Source organism: Neomonachus schauinslandi, chromosome 10 (assembly GCF_002201575.2).
Source record: "Neomonachus schauinslandi chromosome 10, ASM220157v2, whole genome shotgun sequence".
Lineage (NCBI taxonomy): Eukaryota > Metazoa > Chordata > Mammalia > Carnivora > Phocidae > Neomonachus > Neomonachus schauinslandi.
The window spans coordinates 136,822,255-136,849,861 of record NC_058412.1 but is presented as its reverse complement, the minus strand read 5'-3'; the positions used below and the strand labels follow the sequence as shown (position 1 = coordinate 136,849,861).

The 27,607-nt window shown below is 66.1% G+C and overlaps 1 protein-coding gene across 1 annotated transcript in view; it reads left to right on the top strand.

Annotated features, from left to right (window-relative positions):
- LAMA5 (laminin subunit alpha 5) overlaps positions 1–27,489 on the top strand; it is a 48,943-nt gene extending 21,454 nt beyond the window's left edge. Inside the window, exons 12-80 of the mRNA XM_044919057.1 lie at positions 3,131–3,271; positions 3,354–3,491; positions 3,590–3,724; positions 3,800–3,934; positions 4,008–4,145; positions 4,510–4,562; positions 4,795–4,900; positions 5,009–5,061; positions 5,169–5,274; positions 5,645–5,744; positions 5,848–6,004; positions 6,136–6,274; positions 6,466–6,608; positions 6,686–6,792; positions 6,892–7,045; positions 7,483–7,643; positions 7,752–7,857; positions 9,197–9,294; positions 9,374–9,575; positions 9,679–9,805; positions 10,305–10,444; positions 11,096–11,211; positions 11,345–11,556; positions 11,921–12,125; positions 12,346–12,490; positions 12,674–12,814; positions 12,928–13,089; positions 13,310–13,411; positions 13,515–13,598; positions 14,256–14,486; positions 15,007–15,120; positions 15,339–15,466; positions 15,646–15,726; positions 15,936–16,150; positions 16,334–16,434; positions 16,542–16,722; positions 16,812–16,961; positions 17,437–17,588; positions 17,659–17,769; positions 17,974–18,085; positions 18,729–18,899; positions 19,010–19,206; positions 19,323–19,439; positions 19,586–19,740; positions 20,030–20,171; positions 20,291–20,393; positions 20,853–20,963; positions 21,766–21,945; positions 22,038–22,186; positions 22,270–22,440; positions 22,549–22,685; positions 22,759–22,912; positions 23,048–23,181; positions 23,258–23,420; positions 23,498–23,632; positions 23,727–23,884; positions 23,975–24,107; positions 24,185–24,328; positions 24,433–24,563; positions 24,670–24,834; positions 24,922–25,060; positions 25,152–25,297; positions 25,366–25,558; positions 25,634–25,798; positions 25,948–26,110; positions 26,216–26,349; positions 26,438–26,531; positions 26,671–26,793; positions 26,981–27,489. Coding sequence (XP_044774992.1) covers positions 3,131–3,271; positions 3,354–3,491; positions 3,590–3,724; positions 3,800–3,934; positions 4,008–4,145; positions 4,510–4,562; positions 4,795–4,900; positions 5,009–5,061; positions 5,169–5,274; positions 5,645–5,744; positions 5,848–6,004; positions 6,136–6,274; positions 6,466–6,608; positions 6,686–6,792; positions 6,892–7,045; positions 7,483–7,643; positions 7,752–7,857; positions 9,197–9,294; positions 9,374–9,575; positions 9,679–9,805; positions 10,305–10,444; positions 11,096–11,211; positions 11,345–11,556; positions 11,921–12,125; positions 12,346–12,490; positions 12,674–12,814; positions 12,928–13,089; positions 13,310–13,411; positions 13,515–13,598; positions 14,256–14,486; positions 15,007–15,120; positions 15,339–15,466; positions 15,646–15,726; positions 15,936–16,150; positions 16,334–16,434; positions 16,542–16,722; positions 16,812–16,961; positions 17,437–17,588; positions 17,659–17,769; positions 17,974–18,085; positions 18,729–18,899; positions 19,010–19,206; positions 19,323–19,439; positions 19,586–19,740; positions 20,030–20,171; positions 20,291–20,393; positions 20,853–20,963; positions 21,766–21,945; positions 22,038–22,186; positions 22,270–22,440; positions 22,549–22,685; positions 22,759–22,912; positions 23,048–23,181; positions 23,258–23,420; positions 23,498–23,632; positions 23,727–23,884; positions 23,975–24,107; positions 24,185–24,328; positions 24,433–24,563; positions 24,670–24,834; positions 24,922–25,060; positions 25,152–25,297; positions 25,366–25,558; positions 25,634–25,798; positions 25,948–26,110; positions 26,216–26,349; positions 26,438–26,531; positions 26,671–26,793; positions 26,981–27,120 — 9,629 coding nt within the window. The 3' untranslated portion in view covers positions 27,121–27,489. The remainder of the gene's footprint in view (positions 1–3,130; positions 3,272–3,353; positions 3,492–3,589; positions 3,725–3,799; positions 3,935–4,007; positions 4,146–4,509; positions 4,563–4,794; positions 4,901–5,008; positions 5,062–5,168; positions 5,275–5,644; positions 5,745–5,847; positions 6,005–6,135; positions 6,275–6,465; positions 6,609–6,685; positions 6,793–6,891; positions 7,046–7,482; positions 7,644–7,751; positions 7,858–9,196; positions 9,295–9,373; positions 9,576–9,678; positions 9,806–10,304; positions 10,445–11,095; positions 11,212–11,344; positions 11,557–11,920; positions 12,126–12,345; positions 12,491–12,673; positions 12,815–12,927; positions 13,090–13,309; positions 13,412–13,514; positions 13,599–14,255; positions 14,487–15,006; positions 15,121–15,338; positions 15,467–15,645; positions 15,727–15,935; positions 16,151–16,333; positions 16,435–16,541; positions 16,723–16,811; positions 16,962–17,436; positions 17,589–17,658; positions 17,770–17,973; positions 18,086–18,728; positions 18,900–19,009; positions 19,207–19,322; positions 19,440–19,585; positions 19,741–20,029; positions 20,172–20,290; positions 20,394–20,852; positions 20,964–21,765; positions 21,946–22,037; positions 22,187–22,269; positions 22,441–22,548; positions 22,686–22,758; positions 22,913–23,047; positions 23,182–23,257; positions 23,421–23,497; positions 23,633–23,726; positions 23,885–23,974; positions 24,108–24,184; positions 24,329–24,432; positions 24,564–24,669; positions 24,835–24,921; positions 25,061–25,151; positions 25,298–25,365; positions 25,559–25,633; positions 25,799–25,947; positions 26,111–26,215; positions 26,350–26,437; positions 26,532–26,670; positions 26,794–26,980) is intronic.
- The last annotated feature ends 118 nt before the right edge of the window (positions 27,490–27,607 follow it).

The window sequence follows — 27,607 nt, the reverse complement described above, 5'->3', positions numbered from 1 at the left end:
GAAAGCTTCCTTGGTTGTTGTTGTTTTTGGGTGTGTGTGCCATCTTGCTTTGGTTTTCTTTTTTTTTTAAATGTTTTATTTATTTATTCATGAAAGTCAGAGAGAGAGAGAGAGGCAGAGGCAGAGGGAGAAGCAGGCTCCCCGCCTAGCAGGGAGCCTGATGCGGGACTTGATCCCAGAACCCTGAGATCATGACCTGAGCTGAAGGCAGACGCTTAACGACTGAGCCACCCAGGCGCCCCTTGCTTTGGTTTTCTAATTCACCTTGAGAATACCTGGAAAATGACCCATACTTGGTTATGCTCCACAGTGGGCTAAAAATCACAGGAATCACCCATTTCTTAAAAGTTTGATAGAACTTACAAGGATGCCTGGACCTGACACCTGTTCAGTGGAGATCTTAGATTATGGTTCTCGTTTCTTCCGTGGTTCTTTTATCTGTTTGTTTCCCACCTCAGCGTAAGTCCATTTTAGTCATTTTTATTTCTTAGCAAATTGTGTCCTTTGGATTTTAAAATGTATTGGTATAAAAATCACGTGCAGCATTCCATCGTGATTTGTACATTTCATTTCTCTTACTATTTTAATTTCTTTTATTTCCTTCATTTATTAGATGTATCAGAAATTTGCTGAATTTATTGGTGTTTTCAAAATACAGCTTAAGATTCTACCTATAAGATCTGCTGGGGTTTTTCTCTTTTCAGTTTGGGGGAGAGATTTAACTTCCTTTTTTTTTAAGATTTTATTTTATTTTATTTTATTTATTTATTTGAGAGAGACAGCACGCGTGACGAGTGGGGAGAGGGGCAGACAGACAGGGAGAGGTGGACTCCCTGCTGAGCAGGGAGCCCAACACGGGGCTCGATCCTGGGACCGTGAGATCATGACCTGAGCCAAAGGCAGACGCTTCATCGACTGGGCCCCCCAGGCGCCCCTGCAGTCCGCTGTGATTACGCACAGCCTCCATGCTGGCCCTCACAGCCCCACACCTTACTCGCTTTATGCCTGGAAGTCTGCGCCTTCCCCATGTCTCCCACCCCCAGCCCGGCGGCCACCGTGTTCTCTGTTTCCGTGAGCTCAGTGTTCCGTTTTTGTGCTAGATTCCACATAGAAGTGAGATCACTTGGTGTTTGTCTCTTTTCTTTGTTTTGTTTCATTACTGCTCTCCTGGCTTCTTGGATTTATTAGTTTCACTTTCTTAATTATTGACAAACAGGCGTGGAGTGCTGGTTCCCAATCAGGGGTGATCCTGATCCACAGGAGAGTGTCTGGAGACAGTTGGGGTTGTGATGACTGAGGGGTGCCACGGGCATGTCGTGGGGGGGCCGGGCACGACCCAGCCCAGAGCACCAGCAGCGGCGCCCAGGCCGGGGGACCCCGGGTTGCGGCTCAGCTGTGCTGTCCCCGAGGGCGAGGGAGCCCTGGCCGGCCCCTCCCACGGGGTGGTTAGATGGCCTTTCTGTCCTTGTTTGATGGCTCAGTCCTAGTTTCATTGCGTTGGGGTCAGATAGGGTCTTTGGAATTTGAGATTTTCTTTGCTTCTCACCTCGTACGTGACGCCTTTTAGAATGTTCTGTGAATGTGTGGCGGGCCCGCGTGTGCTGTGTGGGGTACAGATCGCCATGTGTACGCCCACAAAGCACACATGTTCATTATGCCGTTTAAATCCACGCCGTCCCTGCTCCATCCTCATCAGGTTCTGAGGACAGTGTCTTCAATCTTTCTATGCAGGATGATGGTTTTGCCAGATCCTTCCAGCTCAGGAGTTTCGGCCTTTAGCACCTCTCGACCCCTTGGTCCTGCTCTTACAGCAAGGGGCTTCCTGCAGACCCAGGGGGCGAGCCCCCCTTCCACACAGCAGCTCCCCATCGTCCTGCTGATGCTTGTGGCCTAGGGTTCTCCAGAACCTTCTGGGGTCTCCATGCTCACCTTCTCTGCACCTTGCTGTCCCTTCATGAAGCTCTCTGTGGCCCGTCTGGGTCCTTGGTTCAAAGTGCATCTTTTCAAGAGAACATGACAAGATTTTCCTTTCCAAACTGAGGCCTCTGGTTCTGTGTTGTGAGAGGAGCCGTGGCCCGGGCAGGGCTATGGCCATCAGGTGGGGCTCGCTCCTGTTCTTTCTGTCTCATTTCTCCTTCTCCTGAGGTGTTTCCTGCCTGCGTCTTGCTGGGTTGGACAACAGACTGTGTTTTGGTTTTGGATGATTTGTGTTTCCTTCTTGGAGGGTTGGCAAGCTCTGTTTCTCTCTTCTGGTCCAGCCCCAGGTCACTCTTTGTCTTTGACAAATGTCAAACCATAATTTTCTGGGGCTCCTGGGTGGCTCAGTCAGTTAAACGTCTGCCTTTGGCTCAGGTCATGATCCCAGGGTCCTGGGATCAAGTCCTGCATCGGGTTCCCTGCTCAGCAGGGAGTCTGCTTCTCCCTCTCCCTCTGCCCCTCCTCACGGGACTTGTGCTTGCATGCGCTCTCTCTCTCTCTCTTTTTTTTTTTTAAGATTTTATTTTATTATTTTTTGACAGAGAGAGACACAGTGAGAGAGGGAACACAAGCAGGGGGAGTGGGAGAGGGAGAAGCAGGCTCCTGGCCGAGCAGGGAGCCCGATGTGGGGCTCGATCCCAGGACCCTGAGATCATGACCTGAGCCAAAGGCAGATGCTTAACGACTGAGCCACCCAGGCGTCCCTCTCTCTCTCTCTCTTAAATAGATAAAATTTAAAAAAAAAAAACATACTTTTCTATAAGTAACAAACAGGATTCATGACCTCTTTTCATGCGTAAGTTAAGACATTTAGCACACTTTCGCTCCTGTTTTCCAAGCTGCAGAATTATTTATAAAGATTACGAGTCTCTTTTTGCTTTGTTATGATTTTGTTTTTACATTTTCTCCAGTTGTATCAACGCCTGCAGTTGACTTAGTAGCCACGTCATAAACAACTACTCGTAGTTTTAGCCGCCCCGATTTCATTGCACACACTTTTCCAGAGACGTCGGCTCTGCCTTCTGGGGTTTTTGTCTTTTAGCTCTGTATGAGCGCAGCATAGAAGTGTAAGGAAGAGAGTCTGCAGTGGGCAGGGTTTCTGGCGGGAGGGCTGGGGTCTGCAGGCGTCTGAAACCCCCCTCCCTGCCCCCAGACTGTGACTGCAGCGCGGCCGGGACCCAGGGCAACGCCTGCCGCAAGGACCCGCGGCTGGGACGCTGCGTGTGCAAACCCGGCTTCCAGGGCGCCCACTGTGAGCTCTGTGCCCCAGGCTTCTATGGCCCCGGCTGCCAGCGTGAGTGCAGCCCCGACCCCGTCCTCGCGCCGACCCCGGGCACCCGTGCCCCCTGCGACTGAGCACGCATCCCTTCCCGCAGCGTGCGAGTGCTCCAGCCCTGGAGTGGTGGATGGGGACTGTGACCGAGACTCCGGCCGGTGCACCTGCCGGGAGGGCTTCGAGGGGCCTGCGTGTGACCGCTGTGCCCCGGGTTACTACCACTTCCCTCTCTGCCAGTGTGAGCGAGGCCTCCCCGCGGGTGTGGGTGGGCGGGCGTGGGGCCCGGGGCACAGCCCACCTGGCTCAGGGGGCCCTGTGTGCTGCCTCGCTCCCTAGTGTGCGGCTGCAGCCCTGCGGGGACCCTGCCCGAGGGCTGCGACGAAGCTGGTCACTGCCCGTGCCGGCCCGAGTTTGACGGCCCTCACTGTGACCGCTGCCGCCCGGGCCACCACGGCTACCCCGACTGCCGCGGTGAGCAGAGGGCCAGGGCGGGGAGCAGGAGGGCCCGCCCCAAGTGCCCAGGGCCTGACCCCGTGTCACCCGCAGCCTGCACCTGCGACCCCCGCGGCGCCCTGGACCAGCTCTGCGGGGCAGGCGGGACGTGCCACTGCCGCCCTGGCTACGCGGGCGCCGCCTGCCAGGAGTGCAGCCCCGGCTTCCACGGCTTCCCCGACTGTGGCCGTGAGTGCCCGGGCGGGGGGCGGGGCGGGGGACGTGTCCTCACCGCGGGCCCACACCCTGCCGTCCTTGCCAGCCTGCCTCTGCTCCGCCGAGGGCTCCCTGCACGCGGCCTGCGACCCCCGCAGCGGGCAGTGCAGCTGCCGGCCCCGCGTGACAGGGCTGCGGTGTGATGCGTGTGCTCCCGGCGCCTACGACTTCCCCGCCTGTGAAGGTGAGCCTCGCGCGGGCCGCGTGTGCCCCCCGTGTGTGGTTGTCCTCCACGGGCAGGCCCATCGGCCTGTGTTCATGGGCTTCGGGCAGGCGCGTGTTCCCAGAGCTGTCTGCACAGTCCATGTTCACACACACGTCTGCAGGCCACGCGTGCTTGTCGCGTGGTCATGACTGTGCCCTGCGGTGGGGGAGGGCGTGCGGGGACCAGAGAGAGCAGGCACAGCCCATGGCCTCACGCCTGCCCACGTGTGTGGGAGGCACACCGGCCGGCTCCCACGTAGCCACGGGGCCGGGCTGGGCCGCAGAGGCCCTTGGCCATCGGAGTCAGTGACCGAGAAATGACCGCAGGCCGGGTCTCTCCACAGCTGGCTCCTGCCATCCTGCCGGCCTGGCCCCGGCCAGTCCCAGCCTTCCTGAGGTAAGTCCCAGTCAGCCCTCAGTGGGGGTCAGCCCATCACTTCCAGGAGACGGTCACTTCCCCGGCTGCTCTGTCGCCTTGGCAACCTCCGGGCCCATTTGGTCCCCTGGCTGGTCCTCTGTCCCCATTCCGGGGACATGCCAGAGATGGGGCCGGGTCGGGGCTCCAGGGCTGAGGGTTTCGGGTAGAAGGGCAGGGACCCATCCTGACCCTCAGTCTCACCTTCTCCCAGGCACAGGCCCCCTGTACGTGCCGGGCCCATGTGGAGGGGCCCAGCTGCGATCGCTGTAAACCTGGGTTCTGGGGGCTGAGTCCCAGGAACCCTGAGGGCTGCACCCGTGAGTCTGTGGGGTCGGGGGGAGTGCGTGGGAGTGCTGGGGAGGGGAGCAGCGCCGGGAGGTGAGGGCCGGCCCCACAGCGTCCAGGCCCGCTCTGCTCTCCGCCAGGCTGCAGCTGCGATCCCCGGGGCACGCTGGGCGGACTTACCGAGTGCCAGCCGGTGAGTCTGAGGGCCGAGCTGCCCAGGGGCTGTGGGGCAGGCATGGCCAGACGGCCCCCCCCCCCCCCCCCCCCCCAGCTCGGTCTCACCTTTCCCCTCGGCCGCAGGGCGACGGCCAGTGCTCCTGTAAGCCTCACGTGTGCGGCCAGACCTGCGCAGCATGCCGGGATGGCTTCTTCGGGCTGGACCAGGCCGACTACTTCGGCTGCCGCAGTAAGTGCCTGGCAGCCCTCAGCCCGCGTCCTGGGGGAGGCCGAGGCAAGGGAGGGACGAGTGAGGCGGGCGCCTGGGTCTGGGAAGGCCTATGCTGGGCACGGGAGGGAGGGGCTGCTCTGGTCTTCCTCCCCTCCTTCCTGCGCCCCTGCAGACATCTCTGATCAGTCCCGGGGTCTGGTGATTGTCCAAGGCCCCGGGCAGCCCCTGGTGGTCAGTAGGAGTTGGCTTCTCAGCCCCTGCTGCTCTCCACAGAGAGTGGACAGAGCCCCAGGGGCCTGGGTGGCCGCAGCAGGATCCGGAGCCCGGTGTGGGCAGAGTGGCGGGGCTGGGTGGGGGCCAGCGTTGACCTTGCTCCTTCCCACCGCAGGCTGCCGCTGTGACGTCGGTGGGGCGCTAGGACAGGGCTGTGACCCGAGGACGGGCGCCTGCCGGTGCCGCCCCAACACCCAGGGCCTCACCTGCAGCGAGTGGGTGCCCCCACTCCCGGGGCCGGGGGGCAGGAGGGCTGGCAAGGCAGCTGACCTGCTAGAGACCCTGCGGGCTGCCCCTGACCACCCCTGCCCTGGCCAGGCCGGCGCGAGACCACTACCTCCCTGACCTGCACGACCTGCGGCTGGAGCTGGAGGAGGCGGCCACGCCCGATGGCCACACCGTGCGCTTTGGCTTCAACCCCCTCGAGTTCGAGAGCTTCAGCTGGAGGGGCTATGCGCAGATGACACTCATCCAGGTGGGGGAGGGGCTGCCCCTCCCTGATGTTGGCTTCACGCCCCCCACCCCCACCCCCGTGGCTGGTAGGGGGGGCGGGCTGGGAATGGCCAGGGAGGGGCCACCCTGATTCTCCATGCCCCTCCCCCCCAGCCCAGGATCGTGGCAAAGCTGAACGTGACCTCCCCCGACCTCTTCCGGCTCGTCTTCCGCTACGTCAACCGTGGGCCCACCAGTGTGAGCGGGCGAGTCTCTGTGCAGGAAGAGGGCAGGTTTGCCACCTGCAGCAACTGTGAGTGCCTGGGGGCCGCCCTGCTCCCCCACTGCCCGTCCTGACCCGCCCCTGCCCCCTCCCCCCGCCCCAGCCCCACCTCGGACCCCTGAGTGGGTGGGGGGCCAGCCTGCACCCTGGCCCTGGGGCAGCTGCCGCCCAGGGTGGCCGGTGGGTGGGGAGTCTAGGAGTCTCCCGTTCCGTGTCCCCAGGCACAGAGCAGAGCCAGCCCGTCGCCTTCCCGCCCAGCACGGAGCCTGCCTTTGTTACTGTGCCCCAGAGGGGCCTCGGGGGGCCCTTTGTGCTGAACCCTGGCACCTGGGCCCTGCTCGTGGAGGCCGAAGGGGTGCTCCTGGTGAGGCGGGGGCTGAGCGGGCTGGAAGCGGGCCCGGGGAGAGGGCCAGCGTACCGACCTCTCCCCCTGCCCGCCAGGACTACGTGGTTCTGCTACCCAGCACTTACTACGAGGCTGCGCTCCTGCAGCTGCGGGTGACCGAGGCCTGCACGTTCCGGCCTGCCGCCCAGCGCTCCGGGGAGACGTGAGGGCCAGCCCGGCAGGGTGGGGGGCCTGACCCTCCCTGGGCCGCGGGCCACTCGTCCCTGCTGACCACAGTCGTGTCGCCCCTCCCGCACTCCAGCTGCCTCCTCTACACCCACCTGCCCCTGGATGGCTTCCCCTCAGCTGCTGGACCCGAGGCCCTGTGTCGCCATGACAACAGCCTACCCCGGCCTTGCCCCACGGAGCGGCTCAGCCCCTCACACCCGCCTCTGGCCGCCTGCGTGGGCAGTGACGTGCGTGTCCCTGGGACCTCGTGGAGGGGCAAGGAGGGCCAGGACCTGGGGCAGGCATGTCCTTGGCCTGGAGGACAGGGACGGGGTGGGGTCCACGCTGCCAGGACAGGACACAGGTTTGACCTGGGGCCTCACTCGTAGATGGGGTGTCAGTGACCCCTGCCCCCCGGTTCGCTCCGAGGACCCAAGCTAGGCCTCTGGGCAGCAGGCCTTGGCGAGGCGGGGGAGGCTCGGAGTGAGCAGAGGCTGGAAGGCCAGGGGGCCGTGGGGGTGTCCTGGAGGGGTGCCCCGGGCAGCAAGGACAGCGGGGGCACAGACTCTGGCACCGGGGGGCAGGCTGTGGGAACAGAGGGTGGTAAGGGCCGTGTCCAGCAGTGTCCAGGGAGGACGTGGGGGCCTGGGCTGGGGCCTCTGGTCACGTTCCCCCCGCCCCCCAGGTGGACGTTCAGCTTCAGGTGGCAGTGCCCCGGCCGGGCCACTACGCACTGGTGGTGGAGTACGCCAGTGAGGACACCCAGCAGGAGGTGGGCGTGGCCGTGCACACCCCCCAGCGGGCCCCCCAGCAGGGGGCACTCACTCTCTACCCCTGCCCTTACAGGTGTGCGGGGAGGGCTGAGGACTCAAGGCGGGGGAGCTGTGTGGGAGGGCGCGGGCCACAGGGCTGCCCCGCCCCCTCCCCGCTGACTGCCCTTCCCCCATCCCGCAGCACCTGCCGGGGCGCTGCCCTGGACACCCAGCACCACCTGGCTGCCTTCCACCTGGACACGGAGGCCAGCGTCCGGCTCACGGCCGAGCAGGCGCGCTTCTTCCTGGTAAGGCCCTGAGCCCTCTGCAGCGCAGGCCCCCGGGACTCCCCTGTGGCGTCAGGCCCTTCAGACAACATTAAGCAGCGTGGTGGAAGCGTGGCGAGCCCAAGGGGCCGTCAGCAGCAGCACTGTTACTGGGCGCCCACCCACGTTTCTTCCGGAATCTTCCTCACCTGCAGGGTGGGGTATTTTTTCCAGCGGGCACAAAATACGGACTTATTTGGAGAGCATTCCGCTCTCCACACGGGGAGGAGGGCGTGTGATGGATCGGAGCTGGGGCAGAAGGAAACCATGTTCACAAGGGGCCGCTTCGTGGTGTAACTGCCGAGAACACCCCGGTGGGAGGAAGGGGTTGTTCGGCGGGGTCGTCGGCGTCGTGGTTAGCCTGCTGCTAGACCCTTGTCAGCGCTCTGAGGGCTGCGTCCAGTGAGGCGGGCCCCTGCAGACCCGTCTGACGCCCAGAGCCCACAGGAGGTGTCCACTCGCTACGGGACCGAGCGAGTGACGTCTGCCTCCCTCGAGCCTTTAACAGATGCATCACCGATGCACCTGTTTTTGTAAACGCATCGGTGTTGACGAGAGACTTGCAGACGGAAGGAGCCGCCCGCGGCCGCCCGCCGCTCAGGCTCGTGGGAGCCCGTGCGTCCCACCCGCGGTGCTAGAGCGCAGACCCCGTCGCTTCCGCCCGACTTAGTGGCGTCGGGCACATGCGGCCCGTCCTCCCCTCAGCCCTGTGGCGGGCAACTGGCTTGTTGTAAGGTGTCCACAGAACCACGTCACGGGCATGCCCGGCGTGCCCCCGCCCCCAGCACCCAGGCCAGGAAGCCACGCGCCCGCCCCCAGACACCCCGCGGTCCCCGGTGGCCGCCTCCCAGCTCTGACAGCCGCTTCACCAGCCCGTCCCACAGGCCAGGCTTCCGTGCTGCGTCTTGTGCTGACGCCAGGTCGGCCACGCGGCGTTCCGGTCTTCCCCGTGGGGCGTTTCCAGACAGTTCTGATGCCTTGGGTCTTGCCGTATCTGCCTCGCATGCACCTACATTGTGCTGGACGGCACGGGGCAGAGAGCCCGCGCACGAGCCCGTGCTCGCCCAGTGCCTGTCTGTGCCGGCTCCCTGGAGCTGGAGGGGAGGCTGGTGGCCGACGTGTAGAGTTGGAGCGACAGGGTGGGTGGCGGTGAGGAGAGCTGAGACGTGCTCCTGGCCCAGAAACTGCACCTGAGGGCTGGGGCTCGAGCAGCCCGAGGAGGCAGGGACTTGGTGCAAAGAGGGGGACGCAGGTCGGATGTAGGGGCGTGGGAGGGGCCCGGCCTGCGTTTCCACGTCCACGCCTGGTCGTCTGTCTGCAGCACAGCGTCACCCTGGTGCCCATGGAGACATTCAGCATGGAGTTCGTGGAGCCCCGGGTCCGCTGTGTCAGCAGTCACGGTGCCTTCAGCCCCAGCAGGTGCGGGCGGGAGGGGCCCGGGCAGCCGGAGGGGCACGCCGGCCAGGTTGCAGGGCCTCACCTCCACGCTCGTCCCCAGTGCCACCTGCCTGCTCTCTCGCTTCCCGAAGCCGCCCCAGCCCATCATCCTCAGGGACTGCCAGGTGCTGCCACTGCCCTCTGGCCTCCCGCTGGTCCACTCGCAGGACCTCACACCCGGCGCACCCCCGTCGGGGCCCCAGCCTCGGCCCCCCACTGCCGTGGACCCCGATGTGGAGCTCACGCTGCTGCGCCACCCCCAGGTGAGGGCCCGGGCCAGGGGGGACAGGGGCAGGACTCCAGGCCCTGCCCCTCGCCGGGTCCCCACCCCTGCGCCTGCTCACCAGAGCCCCTCGCTCCCCGCAGGGCACCGTGGTCTTCACCACCCAGGTGCCCGCCCTGGGCCGCTACGCCTTCGTGCTGCACGGCTACCAGCCCGACCACCCCACCTTCCCCGTGGAGGTCCTCATCAGCGGGGGCCGAGTCTGGCAGGGTGAGTGGCCGTGGGGGGCCGTGGGGGCGGACTCCTCACACAGCCGCACCGTGTGGTGGTCGTCACAATCCGTGGACAGATCCGTCCTGCCGTCGGTTCTCGAACGGGGTGCCCCGGGCCCAGCGCAGATGGCAGCCCCAGATTCCGCTCCCGACTCCGTTTTAGGAGTCAAGGTTCACCCCGTCACATACGCGGGTAACTGAGGGTTCGCCGTGGGACACACGGTGATGGTACTTGTGTTCCTACGTGTGTGTGTGTTTTGTTTCCGTGGGGCCAAGCTCAGGGATCTGCACCCAGTGGCCTTTGTGCGTGGCCACCCCTGACTCGTGTCACGTGAGTGGGCCCTGCCAGGCGTCCTCGGGCGGGTCACAGATGCACGCTCCTGGGCGGGCGGGGCACTGTCCCGTGGTAGCTCTTCCTCCCCGCTGACTCCAGGAGTGGCCCTGGGCTGGCCCGTGGGTGTGGGGGGACACACTGACCTGCCTTTCCTTCCCCCCAGGCCATGCCAATGCCAGCTTCTGCCCGCACGCCTACGGCTGCCGTACCCTGGTTGTGTGTGAGGGCCAGGCCGTCCTGGACGTGACTGACAGCGAGCTCACCGTGACCATGAGGGTGCCTGAGGGCCGGTGGCTCTGGTTGGTGAGTCCAAGGCTGCCATGTCTGCACGTGGAACTCTCGGGGCCTGACGTGGGGCTAGCCTCTCTGGGTGGGGACGTCCTGACCCTGTTCAGGGACCAGCCATCCTCCCAGCTGTCACGCCATCGGCCACCCAGCCCGGGTGCGTCCCCCATCTGGCTGGGCCCAGCCCCATGCCAGGTGCCGGGGAGCAGCCTTCAGGGGCCTCCAGGCCAAGCTGTGAGGCTGTGGTGTGGGGCGAGTACCTAAGAGCCGAGATGTGGTCCACCAGTCCCCTGGGGCCCTGCTGGTCAGGGTGGCCTTCCTGGAGGAGGAGGCCTGGACAGATGGAGAGGGAGGGCAGAGATATGTCTGGCAGGCCAGGATGGGAGGGGGCGCCAGGAGGCCGGGCACTCCTCACAGCCCCCAAGCTTCCATTAGGCCACAGAAGCCGACCTCCTTCTGAGTGGCCCAGTGGGGGCCCAGCACCTGCCAGCCTTGCTGGGGCCCAGGCTGGGGTGTGACGTGCGCACTACTGTCTTGGCTGCCCAGCTGGACCCTGGCCAGTCACAGAGACCCCTGGCGATGTGCTTTGGCTGGCAGGCTCTGGTATACTTCCCTAGCCCAGGTCTTCTCCGGGGCCCACGGGAAGGTCACCAGGCCCTGATCCCCTAGGAGTACGTGTTGGTGGTCCCTGAGGAGGTCTACAGCTCCAGCTATCTCCGAGAGGAGCCCCTGGACAAATCCTATGACTTCATCAGCCAGTGTGCCAGCCATGGGTACCACATCAGGTGGGCCGGGGGCGGGGCAGGCCGAGGGGGGTCCCTGGGGCGGGGGGCGGGGCCGGCCGAGGGGGGGTCCCCGGGGCAGGGGCGGTCTGGGGCAGGGCCGGGGGGTGGGCTCACCAGCTGCTTCTCACCACAGCCCCACCAGCTCGTCCTCCTTCTGTCGTGGTGCTGCCTCTTCTCTCTCTCTCTTCTATAACAACGGGGCTCAGCCTTGCGGCTGTCACGAAATGGGTGCCACAGGCCCTGCGTGTGAGCCCTTTGGGGGCCAGTGTCCCTGCCGGGCCCACGTCATCGGCCGTGTGTGCTCCCGCTGTGCCACGGGCTACTGGGGCTTCCCCAGCTGCAGGCGTGAGTACTTGAGCCCACGGGAGCGCCAGCCAGGGGGTGGTACCTGATCCCCAGGGGGCTTCCCGGCGGCAGGAAGCATGGCTCCTGCGGCCAGGAGGAAGTTCCAGGGCTTGGCACACCCACCCTGCCGGCCCGTCTGCAGGCCCTCGGGCAGCTGGTGGCCCAGGCCTTGCAGGGCGTCACACGCCAGGGACCGGACGGCATTTCTGGGCAACTGAGCCCACATCAGAGGAGCTGCCTGAGGCTTGGGGCCCGGAGCTGGGTGAAACTGCGCCGGGGTGGGGGCGGGTGCGTCCCCCGGGCTGCAGCCAGGGCCTCTGATGGGGCACAGGGCTTCATCCCCCTCCGTGCACGCTCCCCGCAGCCTGCGAGTGCCGAGGCCGTCTGTGTGACGAGCTCACGGGCCGATGTGTCTGCCCGCCACGCACCATCCCTCCAGACTGCGTGGTCTGCCAGCCCCAGAGCTTCGGCTGCCACCCCCTGGTGGGCTGTGAGGAGTGTAACTGCTCGGGGCCTGGTGTCCAGGAGCTCACCGACCCCACCTGTGATGTGGACAGTGGCCAGTGCAAGTGAGCTGGGCAGCGGGGCTGTCCCCGTGGCCCTGGGCTGGTCCTGGGTCAGGGGCGCCATGGCCACCGAGAGCACTCTGTCCAGTTCGGGGGGTGGGGGCTGGGGGAGGGGTACGCCTTGGGGACCCACTGCCTCGGGGGGGGTGCCCTGCAGTCTCAGTTCGAATTGAGGGGCCGGGGTGGAGGGGAGGCCCGGCAGCCACTGACCTCCCTCCGGCAGGTGCAGAGCCAATGTGACCGGGCGCCGCTGTGACGCCTGCGCCCCTGGCTTCCATGGCTACCCCAGCTGCCGCCCCTGCGACTGCCATGAGGCGGGCTCCATGCCCAGCATGTGTGACCCCCTCACAGGCCAGTGCCACTGCAAGGTGAGAGGTCAGCGGGCCCCCCACCTCCACGCCGCCTCAGCCGCCGGAAGCCTCTGGGGACCCCTGGGGCTTCCTGGACGCTTTGGGGAGAGTCAGCCCATGGGGAGGGGGTGACAACGAGCCAGGGTGGGTCGGGCTCTGCAGCGCACGGCCAACTGACCCGTCCTACCCTCCCGCCCCCAGGAGAACGTGCAGGGCCCTCGGTGTGACCAGTGCCGCCTTGGGACCTTCTCCCTTGAAGCCACCAACCCAAAGGGCTGCACCCGCTGCTTCTGCTTCGGGGCCACCGAGCGCTGCAGGGGCTCGGCCCACGCCCGCCGTGAGGTATGCGGGCAGTGGGACCCAGACCGAGGGTAGCGCCCCCTCAGGGAGGGGACACGTTACCCCGTCAGCGTGCCCTGGGCGTTCACGTCGGTGCTCCTCCCGTGTGCCTGCAGCACGTGGACATGGAGGGCTGGACGCTGCTGAGCAGCGACCGGCAGGTGGTTCCTCACGAGCTGCGGGCAGAGGCAGAACTGCTCTACGCGGACCTGCGGCGCGGCTTCGAGGCCTTCCCTGAGCTGTACTGGCAGGCCCCACCCTCCTACCTGGGGGACAGGGTGAGCCGGCCAGGCGGGCCCTGGGCGGGCACTGTGAAGGTGTCCAGGCTCCCCTGGAGGTGGAGGGAAGACGACAACGAGGCTGCCCGTGTCCAGGGAGGGATGGGGACTCTGTGAGGGTGCCCAGGCCTAGCCCGGCCCCCAGCCCAGGGATGCCCAAGACCATTGCTGTCGACTCTGGGCCCATGATCAGGGTCACAACCTTCTGCCCTGCCGCCAGGTGTCATCCTATGGTGGGACCCTCCGCTACGAACTTCACTCGGAGGCCCAGCGTGGAGACGTGTTCATCCCCACAGAAAGCAGGCCGGATGTGGTGCTGCAGGTGGCCGACGGCGTGGATGTGGTTGGGTGGGCAGGTGGGCGCAGCCAGGCAGGACGGCGGGCAGCCCGGCTGCCAGCCCTCATCTCCCCACACACCTCCCCAGGGCAACCAGATGAGCATCACGTTCCTGGAGCCAATGTACCCGGCGCCCGGCCACGTTCACCATGGACGACTGCAGCTGGTGGAGGTGAGCGGAGCTGGCCTGGGCACCCGGGTCCCTCTGGGAGTCCGGCACAGCCCAGGGAGGCCAAAGGGGCCGAAGGCTGCCGTGCCTGCCCTCTAGGACGGAAAATGGGGCCTAGGAGCGCTCCCGGCCACGTGCTGGCCCGCGGAGCCCTGACCCTGGACGCGTGAGCAGCTGCTTGGGTGCTCACGGCCCTGCAGTTCCCTCCGTGAGCTGTCTTTTGCCCGTTGTGCTTTCCGCTCGCTTGTGGCCTTTCCTTACCTTTTTAGAGAAGTTGTGTGTAGTTCCTGCCGCCTCCCCGTGTCCGCCTTGGGAGCCGCGGTTCTTCTCCCAGCTCGTAATCTTGGTCTTTCCCTAAAGTGTCTTTTGATGAACAGCAATTCAGGTGTTTACTCAAATTTATCAATTTTTCACATGCGGTTGGTGTTTTTGTTTTATTGAAGGAAGTATTTGTCTCTCCGAGATTAGAAAGTACACACCTGTGCTTTGTTCCAAAAGCTTAAAGCATTTTCTTTGTGTGTTTGAATTCCTAATGCGTCTGGAGTTGGTTTTGTGCCGGGTGTGAGGGAGGGGCCCAGGCGTGGGACTCCCCGCGGGCGGTGGGCTGTTCTAGCCCCCGAGGCACCCCGCCCCCACCCTGAGCACCCCCGCGGCCCGCAGGGGACCTTCCGGCACACGGAGACGCACAACGCCGTGTCCCGCGAGGAGCTCATGATGGTGCTGGCGAGTCTGGAGCGGCTGCACATCCGCGCCCTGTTCTCCCAGACCTCCTCGGCCGTCTCCCTGCGCAGCGTGGTGCTGGAGGTGGCCGGTGAGGTGGGCGGGGGGCCTCCGGCCAGCAACGTGGAGCTGTGTATGTGCCCGGCCAACTACCGTGGAGATTCGTGCCAGGTGAGGTGGTGGGGGTGGGCACCCCCCGCTCTGTCTCTCCGGTTCCTCCCTCACCCGCTGGGCACCGTCCTCCCCGCAGCCCTGCCTGCCCGCCACGGGCCAGGCCAGCCCGCTGGCTTATCTGTCTGCCCCTGCACTGTCACCTGTGTCCCTGCCTGGCCCCCCGTGCACCCAGCTGCTCTGTGTTCCTTCACCGCCCAGTCCAGCCAGGCATCAGCCGCCTACCCACACCCTGCCTTCCCTCCGGGTCTCACATTCGTGCACTTGCTTGTTCATCTGAGGGGTTTTGTGACTGAACGCCCACCCGTTCAGAAGAGGTGTCTGGGGGACAAAGAGGCGACCCTGGCCCACATGGGGGGGGCTGTCACCTGAGCCAGGGCATCTGCATGGCTTTGGGGACTCTGACTTTGTGTGTCTAGCCGGTCAGGGCCAGCACCTCTGAGGGTCTGAGAGCATGGTCCTTCACCGGCACCTCGGGCTGGCCTTGCTTCCTTCCTGACGACGGGTGCCTCTGCCCCAGGAATGTGCCCCTGGCTACTACCGGGACATCAAAGGTCTCTTCTTGGGTCGCTGTGTCCCCTGTCAGTGCCATGGCCACTCAGACCGCTGCCTCCCTGGCTCGGGCGTCTGCATGGTGAGCAGGGCAGACATCCCAGACAAGACTAGGGAACACAGGGAAGACCAGGGGCCTTTGGGCCAGTAGTACGGATATGCTGGGGTCCGGGGGGAAGGTCGGTGTCCTGGGTGGGGCACTGGCTGGCCTTGGGCATAGAGTCCCTGGCACGGTTGGGGTGAGAGCTAATGGGAAACAGAGCCTCCACCATCAGTGCTGACTCGTCCCTTCTGCCCCAGGGCTGCCAGCACAACACTGAAGGTGACCACTGTGAGCACTGCCGGGCTGGCTTCGTGCGCAGTGGGTCTGAGGACCCGATGGCCCCCTGTGTCAGCTGCCCCTGCCCCCTCGCAGTGCCTTCCAACAAGTAAGCTGGGCCAGCCCCCCCAAGGTCAGATGCCCTTACAGCCCCGGTAGGGAAGGTCATCATCTCCTACCCGGTTGGGCCAGCACTGCCCTCTGGAGGCCAGAGCAGCTGGGGTGGGCTGGCCAGGTGGGGACCGCGGGTGGCGTGCAGCTGTCAGAGAAGCCCCTCCGTGTCTGCAGCTTTGCGGTGGGCTGCGTCCTGCGAGGAGCCCGCACACAGTGTCTCTGCAAACCCGGCTACGCGGGCGCCTCCTGCGAGCGGTGAGCAGGGGGCGCGGCGGGGGTGGGGGGGGGGCGGGGGGGCGCAGGAGGCCCGGCAGGCAGTGGGGTTGCAGGCAGGGCGGCCGGGCAGGAGGGCAGGCGTGCTGATAGGCGGGCGGGTGCGCGAGTTTGCAGGTGCACATGCGGGAAGGTGGGCGCGCGGGCCGAGGGACCCAGGCCGTTGACCGCGCCCTCGCGCCCCGCCGCAGGTGCGCGCCCGGCTTCTTCGGGAACCCGCTGGTGCTGGGCAGCTCCTGCCAGCCGTGCGACTGCAGCGGCAACGGCGACCCCAACCTGCTCTTCAGCGACTGTGACCCCCTGACCGGCGCCTGCCGCAGCTGCCTGCGCCACACCGCCGGGCCCCGCTGTGAGAGCTGCGCCCCCGGCTTCTACGGCAACGCCCTGGTGCCGGGCAACTGCACCCGTAGGCGGGGAGCGGCGGGCGGGAGCTCGTGCGGAGGGGCGGGCGTGGGGGCCGGGCGGGCGGGCGATGCCCCCGGGAGAGCGAAGGGAGAGCGAAGGACATGGGGCGGAGGAGGTCTGCGTTGGGCGGGAGCTCAGGAAGGGGAGGGGCGTCAGGGCCACTGTCACAGCACCCCTTCTGCAGGGTGTGACTGCTCCGCATGCGGGACAGAGACCTGCGACCCCCATAGTGGGCACTGCTTGTGCAAGGCAGGAGTGACTGGGCTACGCTGTGACCGTTGTCAGGTGCGGCTTCCTGGTAGGGCGGGGCCTGCAGCAGGGGGTGGGGCCTCCGGGCAGGGGCGGGGCGTGCGGGCGGGGGGGGCGGAGCCTGACCGCAGTCTGTGCCGCAGGAAGGATACTTCGGCTTCCAGGACTGTGGGGGCTGCCGCCCATGCGCCTGTGGCCCAGCCGCGGAGGGCTCCGAGTGCCACCCCCAGACTGGGCAGTGCCCCTGCCGGCCGGGGGCCGGAGGGCCCCAGTGCCGCGAGTGTGCCCCTGGCCACTGGGGGCTGCCTGAGCGGGGCTGCCGGCGTGAGTACGGATGGTGGGGGCTGTGGGGTGGCCGGCGCCCTGGGACCCCTGCCAGCCGCTCACCCCGCCCCTCCCCTCCCCCCACCTAGGCTGCCAGTGCCAGGGGGGCCACTGCGATGTGCACACGGGCCACTGCACCTGCCCCTCCGGGCTCAGTGGGGAGCGCTGTGACGCCTGCAGCCAACAGCACGAGGTGCTGGTGCCTGGCGGGTCCGGGGGCCATGACGTCCACTGTGAAGGTGCGTCGCTGTGCCCTAGGCCTGCTCCTTCTGGGTGCACTTGGGGGCATGTGAGTCCCAGCCCTCATGACCTGGTGACCCCTCTGTTAATCTCCACTTCCAGAGACACCCTGCGACCTCAGCTCCCTCTCATGTTTCCCAGGGACCCCTGGGCTCCACGCTGACCTCACTCCCGCCTTCCAATTCCCAAGTCCAGAACTCCCCAGCTGACCCCTACCGCCCCCGGACCCACCCCGAGCTTAACTACTGACCTCCTGGCACCTGCCCCATTCCCTACTGACTTCTTGATCTCATGCTGACCTTTCAATTGATCCTGCAAAGGCCATGCTTACCTCTGACTCCCACTAACCTTGTCACCTCCAGCCTGGCTCAATATTCCCGTGCCAACTCCATGACCCTTGGCCGACCCATCCCCACCGCGCTGACCCTGTGAGTCCTTCCCCAGCCCTGCACTGACCCCCTGTGCTGCCCGCAGTGTGTGACCACTGTGTGGTCCTGCTCCTGGACGACCTGGAGCGGGCTGGCGCCCTCCTCCCCGCCATCCGGGAGCAGCTGCGCAGCATCAACGCCAGCTCCGTGGCCTGGGCCCGGCTGCACAGGCTGAACGCCTCCATCGCCGACCTGCAGGTACCTCTCAGCCTGGCCCCCCCCACACTGCTCTCTCGGGTTGCGGGCTCTCACCTTCTGTCCTCCCCAGAGGCAGCTCCAGAGCCCTTTGGGCCTCCGCCACGAGACGGTGCAGCAGCTGGAGACCCTGGAACAGCAGAGCTCAAGCCTCAGACAGGACGCACAGAGGCTGGACAGCCAGGCAGGACCCTGGGGATGTCTGCCCGGGAGGCCCCTCCCCAAAGCTCCCTGGGATGCTCCTCCCCTCAAAAGCCCCTTCCCCTGGGACCCTTCCCCTTCAGTAGACTGCAACCCCCAGAGGCCCCTCTCCCGGGGCCCCAGACTGTCCAGTGTCGCCCCTGATCCTCGGTTCAGGCTGTGGCCTGACACGATGCTGTGTCCACAGGCCACAAGAGCTCTCGCCAAGGCCGGCCGGCTGCTGGACAGCACTGAGGCCTCCCTGGGTCAGGCGCAGACGCTGCTGGTGGCCATCAGGGCTGTGGACCGCATCCTGAGTGGTAGGGGCTAGTCCAGCTGGGCAGAGGATGGTGGGCAAACAGAATGGTGCTCAGGGTCGGGGCAGGGTTTGAAGAACCGGCAGGGTTTTGTCTGTGTAGACGTGGCTGAGTGAACAGCAGGGCAATGTGGGAGGCAGGAGAGGATGCGGTGTGGTCAGACGGGGCAGGTGGGCACTGAGGGGCATGCTGGTGCCCTCTTTGGGGATACCATGCCCCCCCCTTGGATGGTATGGTTCCGATGGCGGTGCCCTGCTCCATGGGAAAACTTGGTGGTGGATACCTGAATTACAAACAGACCTGTTGCCAAAAGAAGAGACTGGGGGACGTGGCCCAGCCCAGGGGTCGGGGAGGAATGAAATTGCAGCTGAGTGCTGACCTGGAGCAGGGGCTGGCTGGGCCAGGTGGAGCAGATGGGCAGCGGGGTGTTGGGGTGGGGGCTGAGGAAGGTGAGAGGGAGGGGGCGAGGAGCTCAGGCAGCAGAGCAGCCGAGCAGAGCTGTGTCCTGGAGCCATCCGGGGCATTTCTGGGTTGTGTGCGGGCACTCTGAGCATGCTTGGGTGGGGTCTCGGGCGTGGGAGCTAGTGGGCAGAGGTCTGCTTGGGCAGCAGGCCGGCCCTGATTGCCCCCACCCTCCGCCGCATAGAGCTCGAGTCCCAGACGGACCACCTGTTCCCGGCCAACGCCTCGGCCCCGTCGGGCGAGCACGTGCGCCGGACGCTGGCTGAGGTGGAGCGGCTGCTGGGGGAGATGCGGGCCCGAGACCTGGGTGCCCCGAGAGCAGCGGCTGAGGCCGAGCTGGACACGGCCCAGAGACGTGAGTGGCTGAGATCAGCTTGAGATGCGGCAGACGGGGGCTGGGTGGGCACTGGGCGGGGACCTGGAGTTCCTGCCCGGACAACCATCCCCACTTGGGGTCTGGGCCAGTGCTGGCCCATGTGCAGGAGCAGCTGAGCAGCCGCTGGGAGGGGAACCGGGCACTGGCCGCGCGCGCCCGGGACCAGCTGGCCCAGCACGAGGCTGGCCTCATGGACCTTCGAGGGGCCCTGAACCGGGCAGTGGGCACCACTCGGGAGGCTGAGGAGCTCAACAGCCGAAACCAGGAGCGCCTGGAGGACGCCCTGGTGAGGGGCCCTCCTCTCCTGCTCCCTTCCCCCGCTCCCCCCCACCCTGCGGCCCCTTATCCCCACCCTGTCATACCTCTGCTCTTGTCACCCCCTTTCTTCCCCGTGGCCTCCAGCACCGGAAGCAGGAGCTGTCCAGGGACAATGCCACTCTGAGGGCCACTCTGCAGGCCGCCAGTGACACCCTGGCCCAGCTCTCTGGGCTCCTGCACGGTATGGACCAGGCCAGGGAGGTGAGTGCCGCCCCTCTCGGGGGCACTGAGGCAGGTTCCGATGGCGGTCTGCACGCAGGGCGCGGCCTCTGGGTTCCCAAATCGGGAGAGTGAGTAAGGGATTGGGTTGGGGGTCCCACTTACGCCCCCCACCCGTCCCCACCCAGGAGTATGAGCACCTTGCTGCCAACCTGGATGGGGCCCGGACGCCCCTGCTGGAGAAGATGCGGGCCTTCTCCCCCGCAAGCAGCAAGGTGGAGTTGGTGGAGGCCGCGGAGGCCCACGCACAGCAGCTGGACCAGCTGGCCCTCAACCTGTCCAGGTGCGAGGCCTGCAAGGCGCCCCGGGGAGGCAGCCGGGTCCTTGCTGGGACTCAGCCAGTCGGGGAGGGCTCCTGGAGGAAGAGGCCGTTGTCCCCACGAGGTCCTGGCCCAAATGGGGTGCAAGGGATAAGAAAGGCAGGCCTGGCGGGCAGCAGGGCAGGGGCAAAGGGTCGGGGGCTGGAGGGGGCAGGCAGACTGGCCTGGCAGCTGTGACAGCAGGAGAGCCTGAGCTGTCTGGGCCCGGGCCCCCAACCACACATCCTGTGTCCCTCTCCTGCCCCCACACAGCATCATCCGTGGAGTCAACCAGGACCGCTTCATCCAGCGGGCCATCGAGGCCGCTAACGCCTACGGCAGCATTCTCCAAGCCGTGCAGGCCGCCGAGGGGGCTGCTGGTCAGGCGCTGCAGCAGGCGACCCACACATGGGCGGTGAGGCCCTGGCCCTCCCCACAGCCCCAGTAGGAGCCCCTGCCTCCCTCCCCGCCCCACGACCCGACCCTGGTTCCCACCAGGCAGGTATGAACCTCATCCTGCCCCCATATCTGCAGATGGTGGTGCGGGGAGGCCTGGCGTCCCGAGCCCGGGACCTGTTGACCAACAGCAGTGCCCTGGCAGAGGCCACCATCAGGGGGCAGCAGAGGCTGGGACGCGGTGAGTGCTGGGGAGCCCTATGTCCGGTCCCATGGGGGGCGGTGGATGGGACCGGTGGTCGTAGGTGAGGGTGGGAGGGAGGGTGATGGCTGCCCTGTGTGGGAGTCCTGCTTACCACCGGCTCGGCATGTTGCCCTGGGGACTGTGGGAGCGCTGGTTCCTCCTACTGTCCCGATGGGAGCCAGGTGGATGAGAAAGGGCAAAGGGCACACGCTCTGCTGCTAGACCCTCAGGGTGCTGGCGGCCCCCGGGCAGTGGCCTGGCTCTCCTGAGCTTCCCTTGTGTGACCTGTGGAATGGAGATAATTACATCTGCGGGGGGGCCAGTGCCTCCCCAAGCCGAGGGCCCTCGGGTCTGGATGTCTCCGTCTGTGTGCACATTGGCCTTGTCCCCTCCTGGTGAGGTGGGCCGAGGTGGGCTATACCTGCACGCTGGGAGTGAGGCTGCCTTCCCCCGCAGTGCGGGCTACCCTCCAGGGCACCGGGACCCAGCTCCGAGATGCCCAGGCCAAGAAGGAGCAGCTGGTGGCCCGAGTCCAGGAGGTACAGGCCATGCTGGCCATGGACACCGGTAGGTTGCTCCTCGCCCCTGCCCTGGCCCTCTGCTTATCCCAAGGTGGACAGCACCCCCCCACGGGCAGGGTGCCAGCTGGGGCTCTCCAGTGGGCACTTGGGGGGGGGTGTGTTTACACCCATGGTGTCCAGAGCGCTGGGCAGGAAGCCACACAAAATAGTTCTAAGGAGCAAGTGAAAGTGGGAAGGGAACAGGAAGTGCTTTGGAGAGAAATAGAAGTGGGTTTGGGGGAGCACGGGGAGTGTGCAGCAGGGACATTTCATCCCCCAAGGTTGGGGGCACGGGCCTGCTCGGGCTCCCAGGAAGGACATCAAGGGAGGGGACAGTAGGTTGGAGGGCATGAGGTGGAGGTGGGAGCGCGGAGGCCAGTGTGGCTGGAGCCAAGGACCCGGGGAAGGCCTCTGGGCAAGGGGTGGTGCACCCGACGCAGGTCGATCCGTGCAGCCGCCAACTTGGGTAGAAGGTCCCAGCAAGCTCGGACCTGGGGGCTGTGGAGGCTCAGGCAGGGCGCTGGGACAGATGATGGTGGCCGTGGGGGCCGGGGCTGAGCTGACGGGTGTCGGGGTGACCAGGCTGTGGTCTGAGAGGCTGGCACAGGGAGCTGTCCGGGCAGGACACACAGGTGGTGTTCCTGCTGCTTGTGGTTCCCGGGAGATCGGTGGGGGCTGGGCCCCCTGTTGCTGGACCTTGTCAGGGTGGGGCTGGTGGTCCCCCCCCCCGCCCACTGCAGAGGGGAGGTGAAGCCAGGACGGTCCTTGCCTGTGTCCCTCTGAGCTTGCCTGTACATTGCCCACCACAGACGAGACAAGCAAGAAGATTGCGCACGCCAAAGCTGTGGCCGCCGAAGCCCAGGACACGGCCGCCCGCGTGCAGTCGCGGATTCAGGACATGCAGAAACACCTGGAACAGTGGCAGGGCCAGTACGGAGGCCTGCGGAGCCAGGACCTGGGCCAGGCGGTACTCGACGCGGGCCGCTCAGGTGGGCCCTGGGGTCCCCTGATGCAGGGGTGGGGGGTGGCCAGGGACTGGGTGAGGCCAAGCTGTCAGGGTCACACCCTCTGCTCCCTGCAGTGTCCACCCTGGAGAAGACGCTGCCGCAGCTGCTAGCCAAGCTGAGCCTCCTGGAAAACCGTGGCACGCACAACGCCAGCCTGGCCTTGTCTGCCAGCATCGGCCGCGTGCGGGAGCTCATCGCCCAGGCCCGTGGAGCTGCCAGCAAGGTGAGAGCAAGCGCCGGGGCACAGTCGCCTCTGGAAGACCAGGCAGCAGACACTGATGAGCCACGCGCCCCCCCCCCCCACAGGTCAAGGTGTCCATGAAGTTCAATGGGCGCTCAGGGGTGCAGCTGCGTGCCCCGCGGGACCTCTCCGACCTCGCCGCCTACACCGCTCTCAAGTTCTACCTCCAGAGTCCAGAGCCGGAGTCTGGCCAGGTCCCCGGGGATCGCTTTGTGCTCTACATGGGCAGCCGCCAGGTACCAGGCGGGCAGGACGGGCACGGCGGGCTGGGCGAGGCCGGGCACTAGCTGGGAGCCGGCAGGCGGGGCTGGGTCCCCGTCCCGCTGAGTCTCCTGTTGCCGCAGGCTGTCGGGGACTACATGGGCGTGGCTCTGCGGAACCAGAAGGTGCACTGGGTGTACCGCCTGGGGGAGGCGGGCCTCGCAGCCCTCAGCGTCGACGAAGACATCGGGGAGCAGTTTGCAGCAGTCAGCATTGACAGGTGTGTGGCCCGGCCCCCTGTGCTCCCCCCACTGCCCGGCGGGGTCCACTCCTCACCCCCCCTCTGCCTTCAGGACCCTCCAGTTTGGTCACATGTCTGTCACGGTGGAGAAGCAGATGCTCCATGAGACCAAGGGCGACACAGTGGCCCCTGGGGCCGAGGGGCTGCTCAGTTTGCGGCCTGACGACTTTGTCTTCTACGTGGGGGGGTACCCCAGCCACTTCACGGTGAGCCTGGCCTGGTGGGGGGCGGCCCGGCACTCCTGTCCCAGCAAGTCCTGCTCCATGTCCGGCTGCACACTGAGCGCCCTCCCTTGGGTCGGCCTGGGGGCGAGGAGCCCTGACTGTGCCCCCTGCCCACAGCCCCCTGAGCCCCTCCGCTTCCCTGGCTACCTGGGCTGCATCGAGATGGACACGCTCAACGAGGAGGTGCTCAGCGTCTATAACTTCGAGGAGACCTTCCAGCTGGACACAGCTGTGGACAGGCCTTGTGCCCGGTACGTGCAGCCAGGGCCTGGCCCTCATCCCGCTGCAGCCGGCTCTCGGCTGACTCCTGTGACCTCTGACCTGTAGCTCCAAGTCGACCGGGGACCCGTGGCTCACAGATGGCTCCCACCTGGACGGCTCCGGCTTTGCGCGCATCAGCATGGAGAGTCAGATCGGCACGACCAAACGCTTCGAGCAGGAGATACGGCTTGTGTCCTCCAACGGGATCATCTTCTTCATGCGGCACCAGGCACGCGGGCTGCCCGGCCCCAGCGCACGCCGCCCCCTCCGCTCCCCACCGCGTACTGACCCTGCCCCTCCCCCCAGGACCAGTTCCTGTGCCTGGCCACGCAGAAGGGCAGCCTCCTCCTCCTCTACGACTTTGGCGCAGGTCTGATGCAGGCCAAGCCACAACACGAGGACATGCAGAAACTGCTAACCATGACCACGGCCAGCAAGGCAGTAAGGCTGGGCTCGGGGGAGGGCTTGGGGGCTCCAGGAGGACCCGCAGGACCCACGGCGCACCCTAAAGCCTTGGCCCGTGGGCACCCTGCAGATTCAGGTGTTCCTGCTGGGGGGTAATCGCGGCCGTGTGAGCCGCGTGCTGGTGCGCGTGGAGAGGAACAACGTGTTCAGCGTGGACCGCAGCAGCTCGCTGGAGCTGGCCGACGCCTACTACCTGGGCGGCGTGCCGCCCGACCAGCTGCCCCCGAGGTGAGCGGGCAGCCGGGGCGCGGCCGGGGGGCAGCCGGGGGGCGGCCAGGGTCTCGAAGGCGGCGGCGGCCTCATGCTCATCCCCTGCAGCCTGCAGCAGCTCTTCCCCTCCGGAGGCTCAATCCGCGGCTGCATCAAGGGCATCAAGGCTCAGGGCAAGTACGTGGATCTCAAGAGGCTGAACACGACGGGCATCAGCTCGGGCTGCACTGCCGACCTGCTGGTGAGCTCACCCCCGCCCTGGCCGGCAGCACCCCCTCCAGGCCTGTGCCGCGGGCCCTCATGGTCCCCCTCCTGCAGGTGGGACGGGCCATGACTTTCCACGGCGACGGCTACCTGTCCCTGGAGCTCCCTGATGTCCCCCCCGTCTCGGGCCACATCTACTCCGGCTTCGGCTTCCGCAGCACCCAAGACGCTGGTCTGCTCTACCACAAAGCGTTCCTGGTGCGTGCGCCCCCGCTCCCAGCAGCGGCCGCGTGGGGCTCGGGGGGCTGGAGGGCGGGAGTCCGGGCCCCGGCCCGGTCTGCTGACCTGGCCACTGTCCCCAGGATGGGCCATACCAGGTGTCCCTGCAGCAGGGCCGTGTGACACTGCAGCTGCTGAGGACAGAGGTGAAGACTCGAGGGAGCTTTGCCGACGGCGTCCCCCATTATGTGGCTTTCTACAGCAACGACACAGGGTGAGCCTGGCCCACCGGGCCTCTGGCAGCGGTGTCCAGGGACAGGAAGGTGGCAGTGCGGTGGGTGGATGGGGCAGGGCGGGGGAAACACTGCTCCTCCCTGCAGGGTCTGGCTCTATGTGGACGACCAGCTTCAGCAGATGAAGCCCCACCAGGGGCCGCCCCCCAGGCCCCAGCCTCAGGAGTCCCAGGATCTCTTCTTAGGAGGTTTGTCCAAGACTGGCGACTACTTTAACTTCAAGGGCTGCATCAGCAACGTATTCGTGATGCGGTGAGCTGCGGGCGGGGGGCGCAGGGGGGCGTGGGGGCCAGTGCCCACCCTCCACCCCTCCAGTGCTGACCGCGCCACCCTCCTCAGGCCCGTGGGGCCGCAGCGTGTATTCGACCTGCAGCAGGACTGGAAGAAAGTCAACGTGAGCTCAGGCTGTGCCCCCACCCCGCGCACCCAGACCCCAGGGCAGGCACCTCGAGGACTGAGGGCCGCAGCGGCGCGGAAGGTGGGGCACCCGGAGGCTGGTGTGCGGGCAGGGGGGGTGGTCGGTCAGAAGGCGGTCCCACGCATTCCTGCTTCCGATCTGATCCCCTCAGCCCGGCCGACGCAGCCGCCAGCCCCCCCAGGACCCTGCCTGCACACCACCCTGGCCTCCCAGGACCATCCAAGATGCCTACCAGTTTGGGGGCCCCCTGTTTAGTTACTTGGAGTTTGCCCACATCCCGGCACCCCCCGGGAACTGGTAAGGCTGGGCCGGGTGGGGAGGGTGCGGAGGGGCCGCCCAGGCTGACGGCCTTGCTTGGCTTCCAGGTCCCACCTCTCGATGCTGGTCCGCCCTCGCACCCCACGAGGACTCCTGCTGCTCGCTGCCCCCCTCACGGCCAGCAGCCCTTCTCTGCTTCTCCTCCTGAGCCATGGACACTTTGTTGCCCAGACAGAGGGCCCTGGGCCCCAGCTCCGCGTCCAGAGCCGCCAGCGTTCACGGGCTGGCCGGTGGCACATGGTGAGAGAAGCTGAAGAGGGGACACGGGCCGGGTCCTGGGAGCTCCCACTCTGACGTGCCCCCTCCTGCCCCCAGGTGTCTGTGCGGTGGGGAAAGACTCGGATCCAGCTGGCGACAGATGGGGTCTGGGCCCAGGACCAGGAGGGGCCCGGCCAGCAGCACCAGGGGGCAGGGAGCCCCCGGCCCCAGACTCTCTTTGTGGGGGGCCTCCCTGCCAGTGGCTTCAGCCCGAGGCTCCCAGTGAGAACCCCTTCCATCTACCCCCGCAACCCTAAACCACCTCACTCCGCACCCCGCCCCCTGCTCTCACTTCCACCCCCCTCCCCGGCTGAACAGCCCTCCCCAGCCCCGGGACCTTGCCCCACACCAGCCCATCTGTGTCCCCACAGGTGGCCACCGGCAGGTCTGGCTTCAGTGGCTGTGTGAGGAGACTGAGGCTGGACGGGCGGCCCCTGGGGGCCCCCACACGGGTGATGGGGGTCACGCCGTGCTTCTCAGGCCCCCTGGAGAAAGGCCTGTTCTTCGCAGACAGCGGGGGTGTGGTCACCCTAGGTCTGTAGGGCGTGGGTGTGCCCCTGGCCCAATGGGGCAGGAGCGGGGCTCCAGAAGTGGGGAGCCCGGGCAGCCCTGCCCCTCCTCACAGCCCCCTTCTCACAGACACCACGGGGGCCGTGCTGCCTCACGCGGCCCTGGAGCTGGAGGTACGGCCTCGGACGGCCACCGGCCTCATCTTCCACCTGGGCCGGGTCCAGGCACCGCCCTACCTGCAGCTGCAGGTGCGGGCCGAGCAGGTGAGCCGTGGGAGAGGGGGCTACGGCCGCAGCGGGGGATTGGGGTTCGCAAGGCCGTCCTGACCTCCCCCCACTCCCCCGCCCCCAGGTCCTGCTGCGGGCGGACGATGGTGCAGGGGAGTTCTCCACGTGGGTGATGTGCCCGGCGGCCTTGTGTGACGGCCAGTGGCACCGACTGGCGGGTAAGCTGGCCCCACCCCCACCCCTGCTTTTCTGCTGAGTACAGCACCCAGGAGGGAACAGTGGTGGGCCCCCCAGGCAGGCTGCATGGCAAACAGCCCCTGGCCCCGCCCCCCCATCACAAGGACCCTGTGCCCACAGTGACCAGAAGTGGGAACGTGCTCCAGCTGGAGGTGGACGCACGGAGCAACCAGACCCTGGGCCCTGCGCTGGTGGCCTCCATGGCCACCGCCCAAGCACCTCTGCACCTCGGGGGCCTGCCTAGTGAGTGCAGCCTCAGCCTGGGGTGGGAGTTGCCCCTCCAGGACCAGGCATCGGGTCACCCCACTCTCACCCCACCCTCCTGTGATGGGGCAGCCAGGGAGACTGAGGCGTGGCGGGGGGGGGGGGGGGGCAGTGGGCCGCTGGCCTCTGCTCTGACGTGTCTCTCCATCTTCCCCTGCTCCCCCAGAGCCCACGAACGCACAGGCTAGGCCTCTAGCCTACCGCGGCTGCATGAGGAATCTGATGCTGAATGGGTCCCCCATCACCTGGTCTCACTCTGTGGGCATCCAGGGGGCAGTGGGGGCCAGCGGCTGCCCAGCCACCTAGCAAGCTGCCCCTCTAGCAGCCACGCAGGAGAGCCTTCGGGGGCCCCGGCCTGGCATCCACAGGAGGGCCGCCCTGGGCAGGCAGGCTCCCACCTCTCAGAGCCTCCAGCCCCTGCAATTCAGCCCACTTCACATCAAGTCTATTTATTTGGACTCTAGATTCTAGGAGTGACGAATCTTTTTGAAAACGATTTAAGTTATACCGGACATTTTAAACTGGCGTTTTTAATACTGTTTATCTTTCAGCTTCATGATGAGATTTTCCCTCCACCAATTTTTCATAACATCAGAAATCTGCCCTGCTTCTTAAAAATTAAAAAGTAGAGGTGCCTGGGTGGCTCAGTCCTTAGGCGTCTGCCTTCGGCTCAGGTCATGGTCCCAGGGTCCTGGGATCGAGCTCTGTGTCGGGCTCCCTGCTCCACGGGAAGCCTGCTTCTTCCTCTCCCACTTCCCCTGCTTGTGTTCCCTCTCTCGCTGTGTCTATGTCA